The sequence below is a fragment of the Mesoplodon bidens genome (assembly GCF_964165515.1).
Source record: "Mesoplodon bidens genome assembly, chromosome: 18".
NCBI classification, from domain to species: Eukaryota; Metazoa; Chordata; class Mammalia; order Artiodactyla; family Ziphiidae; genus Mesoplodon; species Mesoplodon bidens.
Window position 1 is genome coordinate 37,048,997 of NC_138175.1, and position 23,271 is coordinate 37,072,267.

Here is a 23,271-nt window from a genome sequence, read left to right on the forward strand (position 1 = left end):
TCTAAATTTGGTAATAAGAACAAGCTTTTGTCACTGAAAGAGCTGTAGGATTCCTTCTTCTAGACAGTAATAATATTATAATCTATCCACCTACCCTTTTTGCTTTTGGACCAAGAACTCAGTCAAATTTAACATTCAATCACAATACCTAATTCAGTCCTGGTGGGATTTCTTCATTTCATGGTTGATTTTTTTTTTATTCATGGTTGATTTTCTACTACTGTTTTGAACAATTTATGAAATCTACTTTTTAAAAATTGTAAATAGCCTCAAATCTTCTATGATGTAGAGTATAAATGGAGAAGAAAATTGTAATCTTCTCTTTTTACCTGAAGATGACCATATTCCTCACAGGAGAGAATCTCATCTCCTGTATGTACGTTGAAAATAGAGTGAAGACATGTTGTCGGGCGTGGATCCTGCTTAAACTGCTGGACCTAGAATCAAATATAAAATTTGAATAATGCTACTAATTCACATTCTCATCCAAGATCAGAGATTATAAATCATTTTTCAAGACATTTTTTAATGGGGAAAGCAACAGCTTATAGACAGAGGATAGAAAAAAGCAGAAATGTTATTACTTTTTCTAAAGAAGCAAAACACAGACAACTCATAACTAGTAATTTAACAGTTAACACGATTGTTAAATAATTGATATATCACAAACATAGCAACTCAAGTGTAATAGGGAGCTTGTTAATGTAGTAGCATTGGCTTTTGTAATGTTTTGCATCCTATTTTAGAGTCAAATAATGGTTTACTCTGTGGGACAGGATTTCAGGGATTGTATCCCACTGTACTGCTATTTGGAAATGCTTACATGACACTCAATGAAAGAGTGCTTCAGGCGACATTCTAATTCATTCTAATTTTCATTCTAATTTTCTTTCTCCAAGGATCACAAATTGTAACCCATGCTCTTGTCAACGTGTTTTCATTTCTTTTGCCACACATACTCTCATTACTAAGGCACCAATTCCAAGCGAATATAGGCCACACCTTTACTTATTAACTAAACAAAAAATTTAACCATTTTAGAATACTAAGTAATTACTAAATGACAAAAAGACAAACTCCAAGGACAAACAGATATTAATTCAATTTGGCAAACATTTACTGACCAGTTATATGCCAAGTATGCCAAGTACTAGTTCCTGGAAGTATGAGATGAATAGGAACAGAGAATGAATAGAATGACACATAGCTCTATGTAAGGCAATGACTTTCTTCTCTCTTTGATGGTATCTGGGTATTCATGATCTTGTCTTGTTTCACTTGGCTAAGGAACCACATAGAACCATATTCTCTTCTCTACCTTCAAATTTCTTCTCCATCCTTAAAGTCTTATCTCAAAAAAACCCACAAAACCTTCTTTTATAAAGTCCCTTCTGAACCCCAACTAAAATTCCTTCCTCTGGACTCCTACATCAGGGTGCTTATCCCTCAGTTGTTTCTCTAGTCTTTTATTTTTATTAGTTGTCTGTATCTCCCACTATCTTACAAGCTTCTAGAAGTCACACTATCCAATATGGTAGCCACTAGCTACATGTGACTAATTAAATTAAATTACAATTATATAAAATTTAGAAATTCAGTCCTTCAGTTACACTGGCCCCATATCAAGTATTCAACAGCCACATGTGACTAGTGACTTCTGTAACTGTTCAACACAGTAACAGAGAACATTTAGACCATCACAGAAAATTTATTTGACAGTACTGTGCTAGAGGGCTAACACACCTTTGCACCCCCAAGAGCCCTGCACAAACAAATAAGCTCTCCCTATGGTTGAAATCAACAAAAGTCAGGACCTATCAAAAGATAATCAGAAATGAGAGAGTGAGGGTAAAGGTAGGGATGTACACCCTCTATCTATGTAGTGACCAAGCTATCCAGTGTTAACTCAGAGAAGGTGAGAAGGCTACCCCTTCTCAGTATCTGAAACTGCTGGCAATAGTCTTAGACCAGCGGTCCCCAACCAGGGACTGGTTTCATGGAAGACAATTTTTCCACTGACCCACTGGTGGGGGGGTGGGGGGTTGATGGTTCAGGTGGTAATGAGACTGATGGGGAGCGGCAGATGAAGCTTCAATCGCTCACCCACTGCTCACCTCCTACTGTACTGCCCAGTTCCTAACAGGCCACAGACCAGTACCCATCCACGGGCCAGGGGCTGGGGACTCCTGTCTTAGACTACACAAATAGAAATCATTGTGGTCACTACTTTCACAGTACCATGACTATTATCTCAAAGTGTTGAACATTATTCTGGGCTCATAGACAAAAATGTGGTTAAATTAAAACAAAATACATTTTGCCCACTTGATAAGGATCTAGATGGATAAGGTTTACTTAGTTTAATAAAGTGATTGCTGCAGTTGACAAGGCAGTGTTTGTCATTTGTCTTCAAGACACACAAGTACCCAGCATGAGAATTTATATTCATTCAATCACTGTGTCAGGGGAAAAGCAATTACTAAATGATTAAAGATGCTCAAGTGGGGAATTATATAATTATGCTTTGAGTCTTAAAGCTGTTAAAGACAAATAATTTAAAATTTCAGAAAAAAAAGACCCAAACTCTATAAGCTTTGACAATTAATGGGGCATACTGTATGTAAAATATAGACAAAAAGTACTCTTGAAAGCAGTCAAACTCAAGAGGACATCAATTAGTATTGTATGATATCTGGCATTTGGCAAGTAAAAATAAAGAATAATTAAAGTAAAATTTTCTAGATTAAAAAAAATCTAGAATAATGTTTTTTCTTCTTGTATTTTATTTAGACTTTTCCTGAAAACTTTAATCATTGTGAATAAGCAGTTTATCATTCAGGAAAAGGTACTGAGTATGCTGTCATCCATTCTTAATTTATAGACTTAAAATATGCACTTAGGTGGGAAAAATCATCTCATAAGGGAATCCTGGAAAAATAAACTTTATAAAAGTTTAATGATTTCTCATGGATTAGAAACTACTTGGTAGCATTTTAAACAAATATATTTTTGAAGGAGGTAGAGACAGCAACATTCATAGCCTATTGTAAAGCAAATCCCTGCCCGCTGAACTACTAACTGCAGACTGAATCAATTTTGAAATCTGAATGCTTCTCCTTAAGAAGTGTTAATAAAAATAGGTATATGAACATTTAAAGGTAAAAAACAACCTAATGTTAATAAGTAGAAATTAATACAAGCAGCAAGCCAATAATAGAAATCAGATTGCCCTACATTCTTCAAATCAAGGAAAACTCTATTCACTCAAATGCATAATAAATTAAAATATCTCCTTTAGGTAGTATTATTAGAAAATATGTCAGGAAGCATGCTTTACAATGAGAAGCAACAAAAGTGGAGAGCCTTAGACTTTCGAAGTCATGATTTTACTTCAGAAGATGAGCCTTAAGGTCAAAGAGCACTTGAACACTACAAATATGTTTTACTTTAGTTTTAAGTGAAGGCCAAAAGATATAATTTCATATTTAAAAATATGGTAACTGGGGGTGGGGGTAGTGGGATGAATTGGGAGATTGGGATTGACATATATACACTAATATATATAAAATAGACAACTAGTAAGCATCTACTGCATAAAAAAATAAAATTCAAAAAATAAATAAATAAAATGCAATTAAAAAAATAAAAATATGGTAACAGTCTCTACTGCTATGGAGTCATTAAGGAAATGGTGAGCACCAATAAGAGGTGAAGGTATGGTGGGACGCACTGAGCTGGGTGCATGGTTCATTCCAACTGAGTCGTATATGGATTACAGTAATATCCTCCATGCTGACTCTAAAGGTTATGGGACTCAAGAAAGATTATAACAATGAAAATGTTTTAAAATTTGTAAAACCCTACATTTTGTAGTATGCAGAAATACCTAATCCTAATGTGACCTACACCTTCTTACAACTCACACTTATTTTAATGGTCTACCATCATACCTACATAAGGCAAAAAATGATAATCCTTTGTAATTTAAGGAATTCAAGACAGCTGAAGTCACATCAAGTGTATTCAAAAGAAAACATAATTGTGAATACTGGTTAGGAAAGTTGAATAATATTTAGAAAAGGACATTAACAATTGGTTAAACAAGTCACAAAGAAAAAAATTTATATTACATCATTTTCTTCCTTTTGGTAAACAATTATAATTTAAGTCCGTCAGCCTGGTTAGCAAACATACGAAATTCATGGCTCTCACAATGTTTCCTTGAGAGAAAAGTTGAATTCATAGACATAAAGCATTCACGAAATGATAAATGTGAAATAAACAGTAAACTTCTCACATAAGAAAAAATAACTTAAATCACACTTACTTCAATCTATATGACATACAAGTTTAATTCAAATATGTCAATATGACATAATACTTTATTTCAAGCATTGAAAAACCTTTATAATAATGATTTGCAAAGTCAAATCTCAGTAGACAGATTACAGGTTTTTCATATATCTCTTATTATCAGCTGTGGATAAATTTACTTTCTCTGCAAACTAACATTGTTTGGTTGCCATTTTCTGGTGAGAGAATATAAGTGTTTTTTTTTTTTTCACTTTGACTTCAGATACAGGGCTTAAAAAAATGTGCTATCACAAAAACAATATAGTATTCATATGATAGAGATATACAAAACATGAAGTGATCAAAATTGCCTTCATTAATTACTGAAGTGCATCTTTGCTAATGAATCATCAAACCTGGGAGTGGTCTTGGGGAACCATGACACACTGAGGTAAATATTCAATATATGGATGCTTACTATATTAGGACCTGGAAACACAGAGGTGTAGGTAAGTAGGGGGAATATCACATTATATTTGTATAGAGCTTTACAGTTTAAAAAGTTTTATTATGCATATTATTTCTTTAATTTCCAAAATAACCCTATAAAGTTTGCTGTTTTCTAAGCCTATAATTCCTGCCCTCTTTACATGTAAATGAATGAAGTTATTATAGTCTTAAACTAAAGCTCACTTAAGCCAGAGTACTCACATGTCCAAAAGGAATTTTGATAAGGATTTTCTTAAGTAATACAATATTGGTTAGAATTATGGATATCGTGAGGTTCCTGAGAAACTGAGTATTTATCAAACAAACACCAGATGCAAAATACAAACAAATTCAAGCCCAGATAACAGTTCTCAATCAATCTCGCTTAAGGTATTTCTTCAATTTCAGTATTTCAAAACCCTGGACTGGGAAGGCAGAGCTGTTTTAACCTATCTAGACTGCCCTAGGACGTGGCTTTACCTTTTGAAAGTACATTCTTCTTCAGAAGATGCTATTGCTATATTGGTTAAATTAATGCCTCAGAATGATGTGAGAATTTCAGTGCACACTCTAGTGTTTTTACCTTATCGGCCTGACGCATATAGCAGTAGAGAATTCCTCTCATACATTTTATAGCCGAGTGCTCCAGCTCATGGGTCCTTCCCTTGTCATCATCAATGCGCCTGGGTGAGAGAGATAACTCATCAGACAAATTGAAAATGCATTTGAAAAGGAAGCAGAGCTTTTGATAATTAAGTATTTAACTATCTAGCTAGCTAATCCTATGTTCTGGCGACATCTACTAATTCTGTAACAGTGAAACTGCAATTTCCCAGCAGATGTAGAAATGCTGGGAAAAAAAAAATCCCATGATGAAACGCGCAAATTTCTCCTTCTTTTAAGGAAGTAAGCCAATTGCTTTAAAAATAGTATATAATATTTTCAACACTGACTTGGCTGAAACTTTAAAGGATATTTCTATATTGGAAAAATCCACCAAAAGATTTTTTAAATTCACTGTTACATAGTAGAGGCAATTTTAAATATCAATCCCTTTAGGTTATGCAATGGCCACTTGGATTCAAGGACGTGTAGATTAAGGTAGGCACATGTCTTCTTTGTTCTGCCATGTGTTTAATAATGCCAGGCCAGGCACTTCAGTCAGGAATGCCTTCAGCTATAACATGCATCCAGTATGATACATGATGCATTTGGGGCATAAGGTTTTATATTCTTAGGTCTTAGTTTAAAAACAATTGACCACAGTTTACATCTCTTGCTTTTAAAAAGAAAAAAAACAGCTGACACCTAACTGTTAAACTAGGTTGAGATGTCCTTCTGTCTTTAAGTTCCTTTATTATTGATCAGTGGCCTTCAAAAAAGAGGAATGAGAGTTACCCACCAATGAAAAAAACAGAAGCAGTTTATTCATGGTTTTACTAAATCTTAACTAAAATATCTGGCCATCATCCTCACTTGATAAAAAACGTCACCTGTCTCCTTATTTTAAAGTATACTATAATTACTTCCTCTTTCAATTACAGATCTCACATACCAGTAATGGAAACAAGGATGATCATTTTAACATAGGACAGTGAATGTCAGTAAAGAGTAAGTTATTTGTCATTAGAACATCATTCCTCCTTTCATATGCAGGCGATAAAGTAAAACTAGTATGATTCTGCTCTGTGATCTATTTTCCCCCGATGTCAGAGCCAAGTGTTAATAAAAGCAAATTATGGTGCGGATAACAGTGGACGGGGCACTGATAAATGAAGGAAACAGTACATCTGGAGTATAATGAGCTCAAAGAAATGTTCTGTATATAATTTCCACCTCACCTTAAAACAAAGAAATAATTCAGGAAAAAAAAAGTCAAGTTTTTCTAAAATTGCCTTTAAAATAATTATCTGCCCCTAATTTCCACATACATTAAACCATGACTAAAATATTCCAGAATAATTCAGCTGCAATAAGGAATCCTATTTCAATGAAGCTTTCGTGTTTCTCCTTTGTTCTGCAAATAATAGTGGTAACCAGAAGAATATTTCTCTTCTGACTTAGAAAATAAAAGAACAGTTGCATTTGAGTAAAAACGTTTAGGCAATTAGTATATATCTATTCCCTTTCCTAAGAGGTAAAATGAACCTAGTGATCCAAAATAACTCCTCTATTTTCTACAAGGAACTGGCAATATTCTACTCTCTTTAGCCAGCTCTGTGGATGCACATTCAAGTTTTAATATGACCTCAATAATACTTTTAATTTTAAAAAACAGATAAATAACTTTAAATTTAACTTTAGTCAATATATTGATCACAAGCTATGTGGAGATGTTGATCAGATATTTCTACCATATGAAGTCTTGAGTTTATATCTGAACCAGCATTCCATACTTATATAACTAGTGAAGAAACTAAACACTTGAATCCTATCATTGGTGCATTATTTCCACACAGCCAAACTTCAAGGAAAAAAAAATAAGAATACTGTTTGGTCATGTGACTTGACTGTTTACTAGCACTAAGCTAGGGCCACCTGTTATATTCAGTTCCTAAAATAGCAATAAATCTGACAAGGGAGGGAACTGGCTAACTTCTTGCATGAAGGCATCCTCTCTCTCCCTTACTGCAAGGGAGTAGCTCCCAAGTACTGCAAGGTATCTTGTCTGCCTTGAGGTTTTTTTTTAATTATTTTTTTTTAATTTTTTTTATTAGTTTCTGCTCTATAACAAAGTGAATCAGTCATACATATACATCTGTTCCCACATCCCTTCCCTCATGCATCTCCCTCCCTCCCACCCTCCCCATCCCGCCCCTCCAGGCGGTCACAAAGCACGAAGCTGATCTCCCTGTGCTCTGCGGCTGCTTCCCACTATCTATCTACCTTACGTTTGGTAGTGTATATATGTCCATGCCTCTCTTTCGCTTTGTCACAGCTTACCCTTCCCCCTCCCCATATGCCTTGAGTTTTTGTATTTCTAATATATGCACATTTAAACAGTCTGAAAGTACTTTTTCAAGTCAATACTCTTTTAAAAAAAATTACTTACTCTTCTCAAATATAAAAAGTAAACTGAATTCCATATTTAAACCCTAATTTAAAGTCATGTTTTTTTCTAGAAGTTATATTAGAAAGAACAAAAAATGTGAAAACCCTACATGATACTATTTAGTATGGCATAAAGTATAGGTTCAACTTTCTTTTAACAGATTTTGTATAATTGACTAGGTTCAGGAACAGTTTTAACCTAAACCATGTAAATCAATATAATTATTTATAAAATAATTATAATGGTTATAATTATATAAAATATAAAATTTTATTTATATAAATTATAATTATATTCACATACAATTATAATATGATATAATGTAATGTAATATAATTATACATAGTGTAATATAGATATAGTGTAATATAATTATAATTTTAAACAATGGCATATTCAGGACTACAACTTTATATGTAAATGACATTTTAAAAAGTCAAACATTTTAGTAAGTATTTCTTCCCTCCTCTAAAATAAAACAAAATTATAAAGTGAAACTGTAATATTACATTTAAGGAAAACTATTTCAAAGTGTATTTTTGCAAATAAGTTACTTCATTGTCTCTTGACTTTATCCAATTATTTAATTAAATAACATCAAATTATACTCCTAATGTATATGAAATATAAATGTGCATAAAATAATCCTTTTAAGTCCTCAGTACACATGCACACACACGCAAATTCAAACAGAAGTGAGGTTTCAAGAGATTGTTGACAAGACTGATTGAAAACTAATACAATTAGAAAAATTAAATTACTTCCATTTTCAAAAATGAATAACTTTATATTATGCATTCATTACCAATAAGAGATTGATATAAATTCCTGAAGAGAAAATACTGACAGCTTAATTTTTGAGGAATTCTTCCTAATATAATCTATATGATTTCATTAGCATTTACAAGCAGAACTGGAAACAAAATTCTACTAATTTTACAACATGGGGATTCTCTAAACAAACTATCACAACATAATATTGTGAAAGTAAAAAGGGCTTCATAGTAATTTTGTGGTAAGGACCCTTGCATTTCTCCAAATAGAACACATTTTGCTTGCTAGTAAAACAAAAAATCTGCTACTTTAACTACGTAAGAAGATAAATTATCCAGGGAGTACATAGATAGTGTCGCCAGCAAAGAAAAGATTTTAAATTCTCTATCAGATGTTTGAAGCCTCCTGGGAAAAGGCCTGTACTCTTGTTTTTTTAAAGTGATTTTCCCCCAACATTTTATTTACAAAAATTTCAAATCTATAGAAAAGCTAAAAGAATGCTACAACTACTCTTCACCTGGATTCACCAGTTGTTAAAATTAGCTTGCATTCTCTATTTTCTGCAGTATTTGAAGTACCATTACCCACACATATTTCAGAAGTATCTCCTAAAAACAAGGACATTCTCCTATATAACCATAATATCATTATCATACCCAATGAATTGATACTGTAATGTCTAATATATAGTGTATATCAAATATAATCCAATTATCCCCAAAATATACTTTACACTTTTTTTTTTTTTTTGCGGTACGCGGGCCTCTCACTGTTGTGGCCTCTCCCGTTGCAGAGCACAGGCTCTGGACGCGCAGGCTCAGCGGCCATGGCTCACGGGCCCAGCCGCTCCGCGGCACGTGGGATCTTCCCGGACCGGGACACGAACCCGTGTCCCCTGCATCAGCAGGCAGGCTCTTAACCACTGCGCCACCAGGGAAGCCCACTTTACACTTTTTTAATGCGTGATTCAATCAAGGTTCACGCATTGCATGTAGTTCTCATAATCTAGCCATCTTCACACCTATTTTCTAATCTTCTATGATTACTACATTTTTTAAGAGCTCAGGCACGTTGCCTTACAAGTAGTCACAATCTGGCTTTGTCTGATTGTTTATTTACAGATAGAGCCATTTACACATTTTGATAAGAAGTCGATATGGGTAATGTGCCACATCAGGAGGCACCTAATGTCAGTCTGTCGCATTACTGGTTTGACTACTTGGTTAAGGTGCTACTGGTCCTAAGACTAGTAGTTGCTAGACATTTAATGAAGTTACATTGTGCTTACATAGAATATGGTAAAAAATGCTGGTAGTGACATTAGCAAACAAGTGCTGAAGGTGACTGCCTTTATATTATCTCACTATTTGATTTTCTTTACAAGTGCAACACATCAATGATTTAAGACAGAGGAATCGTGTTCATGTGAAAGATACAATTTTCAAATCAGAAGTACATGCATGTATCACCTTCAGAAAATTAATATTCAGAAACCTCATTTTTGTAACGGTTAAAATGTATCACTATTGACAATATGTCAGGACCCACAACAGATGCTTTCCATATATAATGAAATAAATGAAGTATGGAGAACTTTTGTATTGTGAAAAGATTTATTTTTCTTTTACTTTATGAAATAATTATTTGATTTACAACCAGATTATTAAGTGATACCCCAAAGAAGTATAGTAAGAAAAACACTAAACTGGGAGAAGGAAGGAGAAGAGTCCCGGCCCTGGCTCTGTCATTAACTAGTTGTGCAATTTTGAACAAATCTGTTGACTACTCTAGGCCCTAGTTTTATCATCTGTAAAATTCAATCACCATCAATTTCCTCTGTGATTGAAACCAATCAACTCAACGAGAATGGGCAATCCATTCTGTCAAAGACTAATGATGATTTACAAACCTAGAGATGAGAAATTTTGGTCACAAAGTCATAAAATGTTAGAACTTGTCTCATGTAAATCCTTAGGAAAATTGAAGGGTTTAGAGTCCTAAAAGGAGATGTGAGCAGTTGCAGGTAACACAGTGACTCAGCAGCAGAGCCAAAAGATAGCTGCCCAATTTGTCTTGGGGTTACAAAACCCTATTACCTAGACTTGGAGTTACTAGTAAAAGACACACCAGCTTACCTGTATGCAAGAGCCAAAGCCCAGGCCCCAGCAGCGCAGTATAGACTGTCATGGATCTTGGCCTTCTGATCATCACCACATGTTTTTGTGGGAAAGAGACCTGTGGTTGGACTTTGATACAGCAGCAATGTTGACTTGACTGAAATTGAAAACAAGAAAAAGAATGAATTGTAAAGCCATCCATTTCCCTTGAGCTGAAGGTCGTAAACTTCTTTGGTTTCCTCATCCTACAATTTTGTTGTTTCTAAACTTAGCTGTAGTATAAAACTTTTGAAGATGTAGAAACAACTCTGGGTAAGTAACTGCAGCCTAAGTGGGGATCCACCCTGCATGAAGGGGTCTTTCCACTTTTGAAGAAAGAACTCAGCTAACTGGCATTTAAAAAGCCTTCAGCACATCCTTCTTTATGTCAGCAAGTGTTATAAGGCAACATCAGATACAGAAAAAAAAGATTAACCAAAAAACTAAGTATATTTTCAAAAATAAGTTCAATAGGGAAAAATAAAGCAAATATACAACAAAGAGTTGTATACATTTGCTAAATCCAAAGCTAACTCAACCCCAAACAGGCCAGAATCCTGTTTTTCACTGATGACTAATTTGTACCTGAAGAGCAATGTATTCATTTTACATATTATATTAGCGATATGTTTAACATTTTAAAACTGAATCCCATCTTTATATGACATGAAAATGGCAAGCGAATAATTATTTTGTGAACATTCAACTTAAGTCAAAGAAGTCTGAAATCAGTGTTTTCCAGTTGTCCCTCAGTATGCACAGGGATGGTTCCAGGACCCACCATGCATGTGAAAATCCTCAGACACTCAAGTCCCTTATCTAAAATGGCTAATACAGTAGGCCCTCCTTATCTGCAGGTTCTGCATCTGCAGATACAGAAAGCAAACTCTACTACCTTTTATAAAACAGTCCTAAAATAGAAAAATAAACACACTAAAATTACATTTCCTAAAAGCTATTTTATTCCTGTCTAACTATAAATGGATGAGTAATGTTTTTCCCCAAAATAAATTAAGTTACTCTAATCTAGATTGGCAAATGTCAACTACTTTAGGACAGTTTTTCGAAGGTCTAAAGTACTCTGGTCCATCACAGCGATTAAAGACTTAAATTTCTTTTTCTTTTTTCAGACTAAACTGACATTATCATTTCTTTCAGAATACCAGGGTATTTATTATTTTTCGCAGAGTAAAAAACTGGTCCTCATAGTCCAAAGTAAAAAACAGACATTTCTTTTAAAAGGCAGTTCAATCTCTTTAGCTAGTTATGGCTACAAAGATAATAAGTGGGCAACATAAGAATATATACCAGAATCTTGACCAAAATAAGTTGAAATAAGGTTTACATGATACTGACACAAAAAAATCCTTCTCCTTAGTGAGACAAATAAATCAAATTTTATATTTGACATACTAGGCCACATAAATGGCACAAGAAGCAAACTGACAAAAAAAATTAATAGGCGTTTCCAACTTACGGTCTGATGAACAAAGAGGAGCCTCCTAAATACATACATATCTCAAAGTTGCTTGCTCACATTAAGTAACAAAATTTGTCAGGTTGATCCTGACAAAAACAAAACAGCAACCAAAAAAACAGGGACCTGATATCAGTAACAGTAACCTGAGATTACCTTTTGAACCTCAATGAATTAGAAATGGATATAAAAGGTTCAGGACTACATAGGAACCATGTATAGGTAAATAAGAAAGGAATACTCCTACAAAATCTTTGTGTAAGAATTATTCAAGAGACAGCCTCTAGTTCTCAATTCTGGTAATATTTAGGAAGGCTAAGAGGACACGGAGGACACTGGTGACAGTTTCAAAATGATTCAAGGGACAGATATGACTTGTCAGATTCCTTTTATAGTCCCCATATCTTATGCAATTGGAATATGTAGCTGTCTAAGCACTGAAACTACCCCAACATCCAAATGAGAGAACATCATCCATATAATATATATAACATAACTAAGGCATAGCTACCTAAGGACATGTTTTCCTCAGGTTTTGCTTACCAATTCTGTAATAGTGATCCAATTTATCCCACAGAGTTTCATCATCAGGTCTCGGAAGATTAATGCTTTTAAGAGGTTCATAAACTGAGCCTGAAAGAAAAATGAAAACCCATCAAATTCAATCATTTTCATCCAGATAAACAAAGAAACTTCTAAACAAATGAAGAAGCTCTACTTAGCAATCTAATTTTCATTTTTATAGTGAACTATCACATTTCACTACTTGTCAAATTTTGGGTGGGAAAAGGAAAAAGAAGAAAGCACTTGTAGTATTTCTAAATGTTATGTGCTATTGCCCTCCTCACCCCCAGCAGTCAAGCCAACTAACTCGTGTATACTGGTTCTAACATCTCAAATATCACTAATACTCCTGTGGTAGTCCAGTAGCTCAATGATTTCAGTTCCTTCTGAGAAATATCAATATATCTACTTACATGCCCTGAAATCCAAACCTTATTCCTTATCCTCATGCATTATCAGGCAGTTTTCTGTCAAACAATCATACCCTCAAAACCTCAAGGAAAAAGATACTGTACATGTTCCAAAGTCATCCACTTCATGAATATTCAGATAGTTTTCATACTGAAAGCCTGAAGCCTCCACTTTCTCCTAGGTAGATAATACTTGCCTTATTATCTAGACTATAAGCAGAAACCATTTCTACTTCTCAGCCATGGAAACTGCAGCAAGGTGTTAGCAGAATACACTGCTCAAAAGCTACAAAATTCACGTAATCATGATAATCTGCCACAAAATGGATACAGAAAATTGTTCACTTGACTAGTGCACTTTCTCAACTGCTGACTGAAAGGAAGACATCTGACCCTTCAGCCATCAGAATAAGTACTGACTCTTATTCTTGTTAAAAGCACTCAGAAATTATAAACATCTCAAAGTCACAATTAATCCACCCTGGAACTCAGGTAATCCATGTCATATAGTCTAACAACATAACACAAGAGTGAACCTATAACTTACCAGGGCCGGGGGTCGTGTTGGCAGGCATTAAGAATCAGTTTTTAAAGAAAATTAAAGCATTTATGTTCGTAAAATTGCTATGGCCAGTATGCTAGTTTAAAGCCAAGTTATTTGAAATCTCTTTATGTTTAGGGGAAGTAAGGTAAAGATCTACACATTCAGGCAATAGTCCCATTATCTTCTGTTAGAAAGAGAGATGACTTATGGATGAAAACAGGGAATATGAAATGACTTACTCTGAGTGAAGAGATCTTTCTAAAACAGTCTTCACAATGACACCAACAAGAATGGACCCCATAGTGAAGTATGGAGAGGACCACCAACACAGAGAGGAAAGCATCAGGACTGCAAAGGAGGCAAGGGTGCACACATGCCCTCTGCCTCTCTGCATTCAATTAGCTCTGGGTAGGTTTAAGTATATTGGCAGTATATGGGTAGCCTGGCAGCTGGGAAGGAATGCTTGCATGTTAGGTGATAAGCTCTGTGGGGTCTACACACTCTCGGTGAAATTCAGCCATAATTAATAAAATAAAATCAGGTACAAATCATCACGTTTTAAATTGTGCATATGGATATACAAAGACTAAAGGGGACATGTTTGCTGGGGTGGAATGATTGTGGAATGATTTGTTTTTACTTAGATTTTATTTAGATTTGTTTTTATTTATTTTGTCGTGAAATGATTTGTTTTTATTTAGAGCACTATTCGTAGAGCTAAGATTTTGCTTTATATGAGAAAAATAAAATCACCAAATGTTGCATATACATTTTCATTACAATTAGATAAATAATACATGTGCATATGGATAAAGATTGAAATAGAATGTGCAAAACTGAAATCTACTTGCATTATAATAGTAGGTGAATTTATTTTGAAAGATTATTTTAATGACATTGTATCAGGGTTTTTAGAGTGAAAAAAATACTTCCTTTAAAAGTACTATTACATTTAAGGTACCCCTTACCTCCCCCAAAAGACTAAAATGATTCTGTCATCTAATGTTTTTCAATAAAATCACCCATGGAATTTCTTAGAAGCAACAATAAATAAACAAACGGGAAACCAGACTTTTCAAGAAAATAAAGACCCATTCAGCAAGAGCTAAAAGAGAAGAGTTCAAGCAAAGCAGAAAAGTGTAAAAGTAAAATCAGCTAATTCACTGAGAATCTATGTTTTCTTATACCTTCCTATATCTTCAAAGAAAGCCCATGGTAAATTAAGAACAGCTTGGCTAGATAAATGTCAACACTTCAGTGATCACCACTATATTGCTTCTGAAGTAACTGCATAAAATTAAATTACTTAGAAAGGAAAAGCAATAATGGAAACATTTTAAACAAGAATTAAACATCTGAAAAGCATCAATACCAATACAAATGTGGAGGAGAAAGAAATCAACAATAGAGTACAAGTTCCCAAAGACAAAGAAAAAGATGAAAAATAACAGAAAACTCTAATAATGTTTAGAGTTCAAAATGAAATGAATTTTTAAAATATAAATTTCTCCTTTCCATGTTTTTCTCATTTGAATTTTGCCTATATCTAAACATCACAAAGTAAAATGAAACTTATCAGTTATCAAGTTTGTAAAATGAGCTTAAACATGTCAACCTGATTTTTTACCTGACAATTCACTTTGTATTAGAAAAATACAGTCTACATCTTCATTTCAGAACACGTTATGTCAAACAGATAACAGCGATAAAGAAGAGGAAGCAGAAGTTGTTACTTGAAGAGAAATATTACAGCTTTATCATGAAGGAAGAAAGTGCTATTTACTAACAAAGAGACTAAAGAACGAGCTGCTCTGTGAGACATAAACAGTATTATAGAAAGACACAAACTTAACAAAGGTATAAGCTTTCTGAATTTTGCACTATAAACCCAGAAGGTTTCTGAGTGTTATGGAGAGGCTCTTAAGAAATCACAAAACAGCACTGATAGTTAAATAGTAACTGTTAAAAGCATGAAATAGATGACCCAAGAGGAAATTCAAGGCGGAAAACTGATCAGCAAACCAAAACATCAGAAGTGTATTATTTGGGCATCTTACTTTATATGAATCAATGCTCTTTAATACATACAAAAATATTATTAATCAAGATTTTGATGATCCCTAAAGTAGCTTTATCATTTTTCCATTCATGGTGGTGGACTAAGATAAATATCATTATTTATTCATTCAGTTAATATATACAGTGAATGCATAAGAATCTGGACCATACATCTAGCAGGCTACCAAGGCCTACAGATTAGGAAGACAGGTAAGGTTTTGAATAAGATTATATTATATATATATATATATATATATATATATATATATATATATATATATATATATATATATATATATATACACAAATGGATAACAAGGTAGAGTGGTGAGTTCCTTAAAAGACAAAGGACAGGAAAATTTAATCCCCCTGTGGGGCTCAGAGAACAGGGAACTCCTGCATTGCAATCTCTAAACTTACTAGCAATTTCAAATAATGAATTGCCATCTAAATATGAAGGTAACAGCTGAACTCCAGGAAGATGTTAAGTCATAAATATATATACACATATGCACACATACTTAATATAGATATTTTTAAAATTTTTTTATTTATTTTATTTTTGGCTGCATTTGGTCTTTGTTGATGTGCGCGGGCTTTCTCTAGTTGTGGCGAGCGGGGACTACTCTTTGTTGCAGCGCGCACTTCTCATTGCGGTGTCTTCTTTTGTTGCAAAGCACAGGCTCTAGGCACGTGGGCTTCAGTAGTTGTGGCAAACGGGCTCAGCAGTTGTGGCTCGTGTGCTCTATAGAGTGCAGGCTCAGTAGTTGTGGCGCAGGGGCTTCGTTGTTCTGCAGCATGTGGGACCTTCCCAGACCAGAGCTCGAACCCATGTCCCCTGAATTGGCTGGTGGATTCTTAACCACTGCGTAATCAGAGAAGTTCCTAATACAGTTCTAAAACTTATACACGTCTCATGAAGCAAGATACTATATACTAAGATTTTTTTTGAAGTGATACACATGAAGGTTTAGGTGAAGAAATTATATCACTAAAGGGTAAATTTTATTGACACACTGACCCTAGTATGCCCTTTCACAGGATAATTTTATTATAAATTTAAATCCTTAGAAAGGACCATAGGATTCTGATTCTCTCCCTCAATTAAAATAATTTCTTTTCATATTAAAAAAAAAGATAACATTCTATCACCCTAAAAAAGGTATCATTAACATTTTGGTACGTTTTGGTACATTTGGTACATTAACATTTTGGTGCATTCTTTTCAGGCATTTTTTACTGTGTATATATTTTTTAATGTACACTTTTTAATGTGTATATATTTTTTAGTGTGTATATATCACATAAACACATAAAATTTACCGCATATAGGATCATAACATACATACTGTTTTTCTCATGGACATAAGTCCTTTTTTTCCTTACCTCATCCTCTTGCCCTCTTCTGTACTCATAACCACACATTTTCCATGTTTATATAATCAAACATATAGGTAAGAATGAGAGAAGAGTCTGCCCTTGCTCGTTTTATGAAAATGGGATCATGACACAGACCTGTGCTTGCATTTAGCTCCTCTCATTTAACAACACACAGGGAAATCACTAAAAGTGATGGCTCTTTCTTTTGCTATATTACAACTTATTCCAGTAGCCCCCCATCAGTGGGTATATAATTTGCTTCCTATTTTTACCATCACAAACAATATTGCAAAACACAGATATACATAGATATAACCAGGAGTGTGCTAGAACCAGTGAGAACTGGCTGGAGAGAGTCAACTGTTAAATTGTCAGGAATTTTGGGACTGGTTGTGAAACACAGCCATAACTGCAAATTAAATTACAACTAATTATTAAAAACAATGGTAATAAATAATCAAGCCTCATCATTTCCAAATTATTTTACTACATTCTACTATTATATATACTTTTGAGTTTATTTATACCTATATATCTGTACATTGGAAATACTATGTAATAGCATGTTACAATACATATCTTCCCAACTCTGCATTCAGTAATGTCACGTAAAGAAGTAGTATTGAATTAAATGATAAATGCACTTTTTACAACAAATGGCAAATTATATTTTTTAAAAGGCTAAAATAATTCACATTTCTACCAGTAATATAGGGCTCCATTCTTCTAAAAGCTTTTTCAATCTGATAGGAGTAAAGCAGTAGCCCTCTTTTACTTAACGTTCATTTCCCAGACTATTAGTGAGTTTAAGAATCTTTACAAACTGGCCATTTGGATTTGCTCTTCTGTGAACTGCCTACATCTTATTGCCATTTGCTACTGCTTAATCAGTGTTTTTGTCATCAATTTCTAAGAGCTCTTTGTATGTTTTGTGTGCTATTTAACATTTCCATTTCAAATATTTTCCCGAGCTTTCATTAGTATACCAATGTCAAAATTAAAAAAAAAAAAGTAATGGTCAATCTATCTCTTTCCTCATTTGGTTCTAGTCTTCCTTTCTGTTTACAAAGGTTTTCATTAGGGACTTAGTCTGGAAAGATCCCACATGCCGCGGAGCAACTAGACCTGTGTGCCACAACTACTGAGCCTGCGCTCTAGAGCCCACATGCCACAACTACTGAAGCCCGTGCGCCTAGAGCCCATGCTCTGCAGCGAGAGGCCACCGCAATGAGAAGCTCACGCACCACAATGAAGAGTGGACCCTGCTCACTGCAACTAGAGAAAGTCCACGTGCAGCAAAAACGACACAAAGCAGCCATAAAAAAATAAATTTATTTAAAAATAATAAATAAATAAAAAGGTTTTTGACAACCCCAAGGTTATACATATAGTTACTGCAATTTTCTTCTAAGTTTTTTATAATGTTAAAAAAATAAAGTTTCCCACTTAGCTATTTTATCCATTGAGAATTTGTTTTCTAAACCGTTTTTAAAGTAAGTAGTAAATTCCATTCATTTTAAAAAGATCAAAATTTTTTTTTAGGTTACAAAATATTCAATAGAAAGATCCATTTGTCCTAAATTATAAAGAGACCATCTCAAACTATTGGATTCTAATAGACAATTTCCTCTTGAAATACAACTTAATTTTGAAAAGCTATATAAAAACTCTCGTATCTAATAATGTAGCATTTGATCTACTTATATGCAAGATTTCAAACCCATCATAGACATATGATATTTACAAACAGCTTAAACAATAATCAGCTTCATGTGCAGCTACATTAATGTCTCTAAAAATCGCAATTGCTTGGAGCAACATATATTGATTTTTTTAAGTACTGTACGTAGCACTCAATGATGCATATTGACACAAAGTTAAAACATAAAGTATGCTGCACCCTTTCATTTTTCTATAGGTCTTGGGTTCTATCAGAGAAATACACAAAAAATGTGAAAGTAGAATCTTAGCCCAAGGAAAGAATCAATCAGTATCTTCTGTCTGCATTTTATTCATGATTCTCTAACTTTGGGAATGGAGCAGGGTGAGATTCACCAGTTCTAAAGACTGCAACTTTAGAATCTTCTGCCTGAGCTAATGGTAAACAGCTAATTTTATAGACATAGGACATTAAGAACTGTGATTTTTCAGTCAGGAAAGTCTCTGAAAGCCTTAGTCTCTTAAGCCTAAGTTTTTGAAAACAGTGAAGTGCAGAGGCTAATAAACTATTAAGAAAGTATGTACAAAGAAGCAGTTGAATAACCAAAATCCCTGAGCTAACATATTCTCCAACAAAATAATCAGGAACTAAGAAGAATCTGAAGCCCTTGCATTGTAGAGGGTCAAAAAGCCCCCCAGTTTCATGAGGTTTGGATAGTCCTTATACTTACATGCATATAGAGAAGGTGAGGAGGGCAGGAAGGGTACAGACCAGGAAGGCATGGAAAAGCAAAGAGATAGCCTTGTATATGAACATACAAAATATATGCAAACCACATCTGTGGTTTATCAGTTAATTATTAAAACATTAATTTCTGAGTTAAGATATCAAGGTTTCCCAGAGTATAATAATTATATGTTTATCATCTATATATGATACAATGTATTTTCAAGCAACTTTGAAATTTAAATTAAATCATTAACTTGGGATGATAAGTTCTTCATCTTAAAATTCCCTTTTACTCCTTCACTGATAAAAACTAGAAGGATACTACTATAGAAGGGACAAATTATTCTAATACATTCTCACCTTTGTATCCCTAATGCTTGTACTAGGAGGTTCACAATCCAAATGTTTATTGAACTGCCTGACCCACATGATTAGGGGGAGGCCTCCTTCAATTCCACAGGCAGAGTTAATTGTTCCATATTCTGCATTCTTACAGCACTCTGTAAATACCTTAAGTACAGTTCTTGCTTATGACAATACATTTTATTTTCACTAGTTGGTTAATGTGCTATACTACACTGGAAGCCAATCTACAACAGGGACCATATCTAGTACATAGTAAATGGCAGTGAAAGTTTGGTAAGAAGAGGGAAAACATGGAGAGAAGCTGACAAAAATAGTTTTCCTGAAAAGCTTGTTTTCAGGAAACTTCTGATGACCAGTTTACAATATTTTCACAGGCTATGCTATCTCCTGCTGCTCCCATCCAACTTGATTTAATCATCTAGTCCCACCTCTTCAGACTTTCATGATTAGACAAGTTGAAAAACTTACCTTACTAACTTTAGAATGGATACCCGTTAACTTTTATAGTTAAAAGGTTCAAATACACTATATATGACTCAGCACTTTGAGCATCTTCAAGATCACCAACATCTCCTTCCAAAACAAAAAAACAAAACTTAAACCATGATTTTCTTTACTGTATAATTTCTTAAAATGAGAAAGGGAAATTTTGCATGCATACTACTTTGCATTGTACCAGATACTTTAAATACATTGTCCCATTTCATCTTCCTGACAAAGGAAGGAGGTTGGCATTAAATTGAAGCACAAAGAAGTTATTAAATGGCAGTCTAAATTGGAACACGGGGTTCTCTAAAGACAAACTATATGTGTGCTCTTTGTCTTATACCATGAAACCTCATAAAAATGCTTGGCTAAGAAGAGTTAAGAGCCCTTAATCCCTGTTTTCATTTTCTGCTTTAAACAACAGACTGCTCCAAAATTATATGTACATGTATATATACATATATGTATACTTTTCCTTACTTAACTCCAATTTATTATCACAGTTCATCTGAACCTTCAACTTTTTAAGTCTATGTTTCTCCATGGCAAGTTGGGTAAGAAACATATTTTAAATGTAAAATATGAAGTGGCAAATATAAAATAGCACAACTTCTTAAAAATGAAGTAAAATTTGCCTCTTCAACTAATCCAAATAAGATGTGAAAAGGCCACTCAACTGTTCCCATTTTATTTTTAATAAAAAGGTATTAAGTTCTTCCAGTGACCTTTAAGGAAGGAGCATGGCCAATAAAATCTATTTAAGGATATTAAATCTGGTTGTTTCATGAGTTGACCTTATAAATACCAATCACTCAATTAGCTATTTCATTTTCCTTTCTTATTTATAGTCTAGTAGAGTCCCTTGACATAATATAGCATGAATGTATATGATTTCTGTGAGGTCAGAGCTGTATTCTAATAATTCTAGTGTTTCTAAAAAGTTTCTGGAACTCCCTTTTTGAAAAAAAATGCATTCAGAAATGACACAGTTATTTAAATTTCTCAACAGTAGTTGTTATATTCACTGTTATAACCCCAGTGCCAATAGTGCCAGGAAAACAGTGAGCACTCAATAAATATTTATTCAACAAATGGAATTAATATCCTCTGATATCTAAAATTTGCCAACAATTACTCGAAATCAGCTGCAATGAATAAGGTGATTCATCAGAGCAGATGAAGTTATGTAAGACTCACTGATCAATACCCTAAGCTGTGACCATGTAGTAATTCAACTTGTTCTATTCTTCTATTTTAATCTGTTCTGTTCTCGTCTTCTATTGCTCATAAAGGAGGATCTGAATGAAATCATAAAAGGATATGATTTAAAAATGATTTGATCACTAGAATAAATGTATATAGCTTACAAGTGAGCTACTTTATAAACGATAATACTAATCTGAACATATAAGATTTCTGAAGAGAAACCCAGTCATTATTTCACACTTATATTACAAGTAAAAATTTTCAATTCCAAACTTCTAAGACTTAAATGATAGCATCTTAGTTAAATATTAATTGAATTACATGGAGGGGAAAAAGAACTTCACTATACACCATTCCCAATCTTTACAAGAAATACTTAATTTTATTATGTCTGGTTATTATAGTGATTAAAAGCATGTGACATGAGGCATTTTACTGTGTCATACGTTATTCAACACAAGTCCTACAGAAATAATACTTTCAGCATTTAGAAAGATGGAAACAAACCATTTTCCTTTATCATTTGCACTTTGATAAATCCTGGTCTGTATTTCTTGTCTTGGCAGAGTTCAGTAATGCATTTAATATGAATGTTAATACTACTAATTATAAATTGCCCTGATAACACTTTATAGGGTAAGCTCGAACAGAGGAAGTCTTGAATGTTAATCGAAAAAAATCACAATAAACTATGAATTAGCAAAGTAAGCTAACACTAAGAATAAAAATATTCTCAACCAGAAAAAAAGTAGAAGTACATCTGACAGTATAGAGTTTGTAGACAAAGAATGATAGCTAATTTTCTTCTCATCAAAATGCAGTGAAGTTTACATCACTGGCTAAGTAAAACAGGGCAGAGACGTTTTTGCCATTTTCTACACTATACCATCAGACTTTGGCGATTTGCTTCAAAGCTGTCCTGAGAGCCTGTGTCAGTAAACTGCCTTCTGTGAAGACCTACAAACAATAAAATCATAACTGACAAAACTTTCTTGTATAGAATCCAATCACATTTTTTAGAAGCCATCTTTTAGTCTAGTGAATAAGGTTAATCCCAAGGTTCAATCAAGTAAAAAAAAGAGGTCTCCCTGCTCTCCATCATCCCTCCTCCTCATCCCCCAGAGTGTAAGGAAGCTCCTGGATAGACACTGTCATAATACCTAGGAGGTTGTGGAAAGAACATGGGCTGTGAAAACAGATAGACCTTGGCTGCAATCACAGCTATGTCCTTCACAACATTGTGGATTTGGGCTCTCTCTGAGCTAGGACTTCTAACCTGTAAAGCTGGGGAAAATTTAACCTCACAGGATTGTAGTGAGACTTAAATGAAATATTTTAAGTATAGCACTGGCACACTGTATATTAACTACTTATTGTCTTCCTTGCTCCACCCTTAAATTTTTGAATCTCCTCTTGCACTTAGCCAAAGACTGGTTAGAAAATTAAAAATCAAGGAATTTTGTTTAACTGTTAATCAGAATCCTCCTGATCAATGCAAGGATGGATAAACCCCACATAGTGATTTTAAATCTGTAATTTTAAAAATCAGTAATTAAGAAACAGCAAAAACACTATGTATCTTCCTGGGAGAAATGTCTATTTAGGATTTCTGCCCTTATTTGGATTA

The 23,271-nt window shown here is 33.9% G+C and overlaps 1 protein-coding gene across 6 annotated transcripts in view; it reads right to left on the bottom strand.

Moving 5' to 3' along the window:
• PHKB (phosphorylase kinase regulatory subunit beta) overlaps positions 1 to 23,271 on the bottom strand; it is a 202,666-nt gene that overhangs the window by 141,559 nt on the left and 37,836 nt on the right. For all 6 annotated transcript variants that reach the window (XM_081215337.1, XM_081215338.1, XM_081215333.1 and 3 more), the window contains 4 exons: positions 12,785 to 12,874; positions 10,744 to 10,882; positions 5,366 to 5,465; positions 330 to 437 (listed from right to left, as the gene is read on the bottom strand). In XM_081215337.1, coding sequence (XP_081071463.1) covers positions 330 to 437; positions 5,366 to 5,465; positions 10,744 to 10,882; positions 12,785 to 12,874 — 437 coding nt within the window. The remainder of the gene's footprint in view (positions 1 to 329; positions 438 to 5,365; positions 5,466 to 10,743; positions 10,883 to 12,784; positions 12,875 to 23,271) is intronic.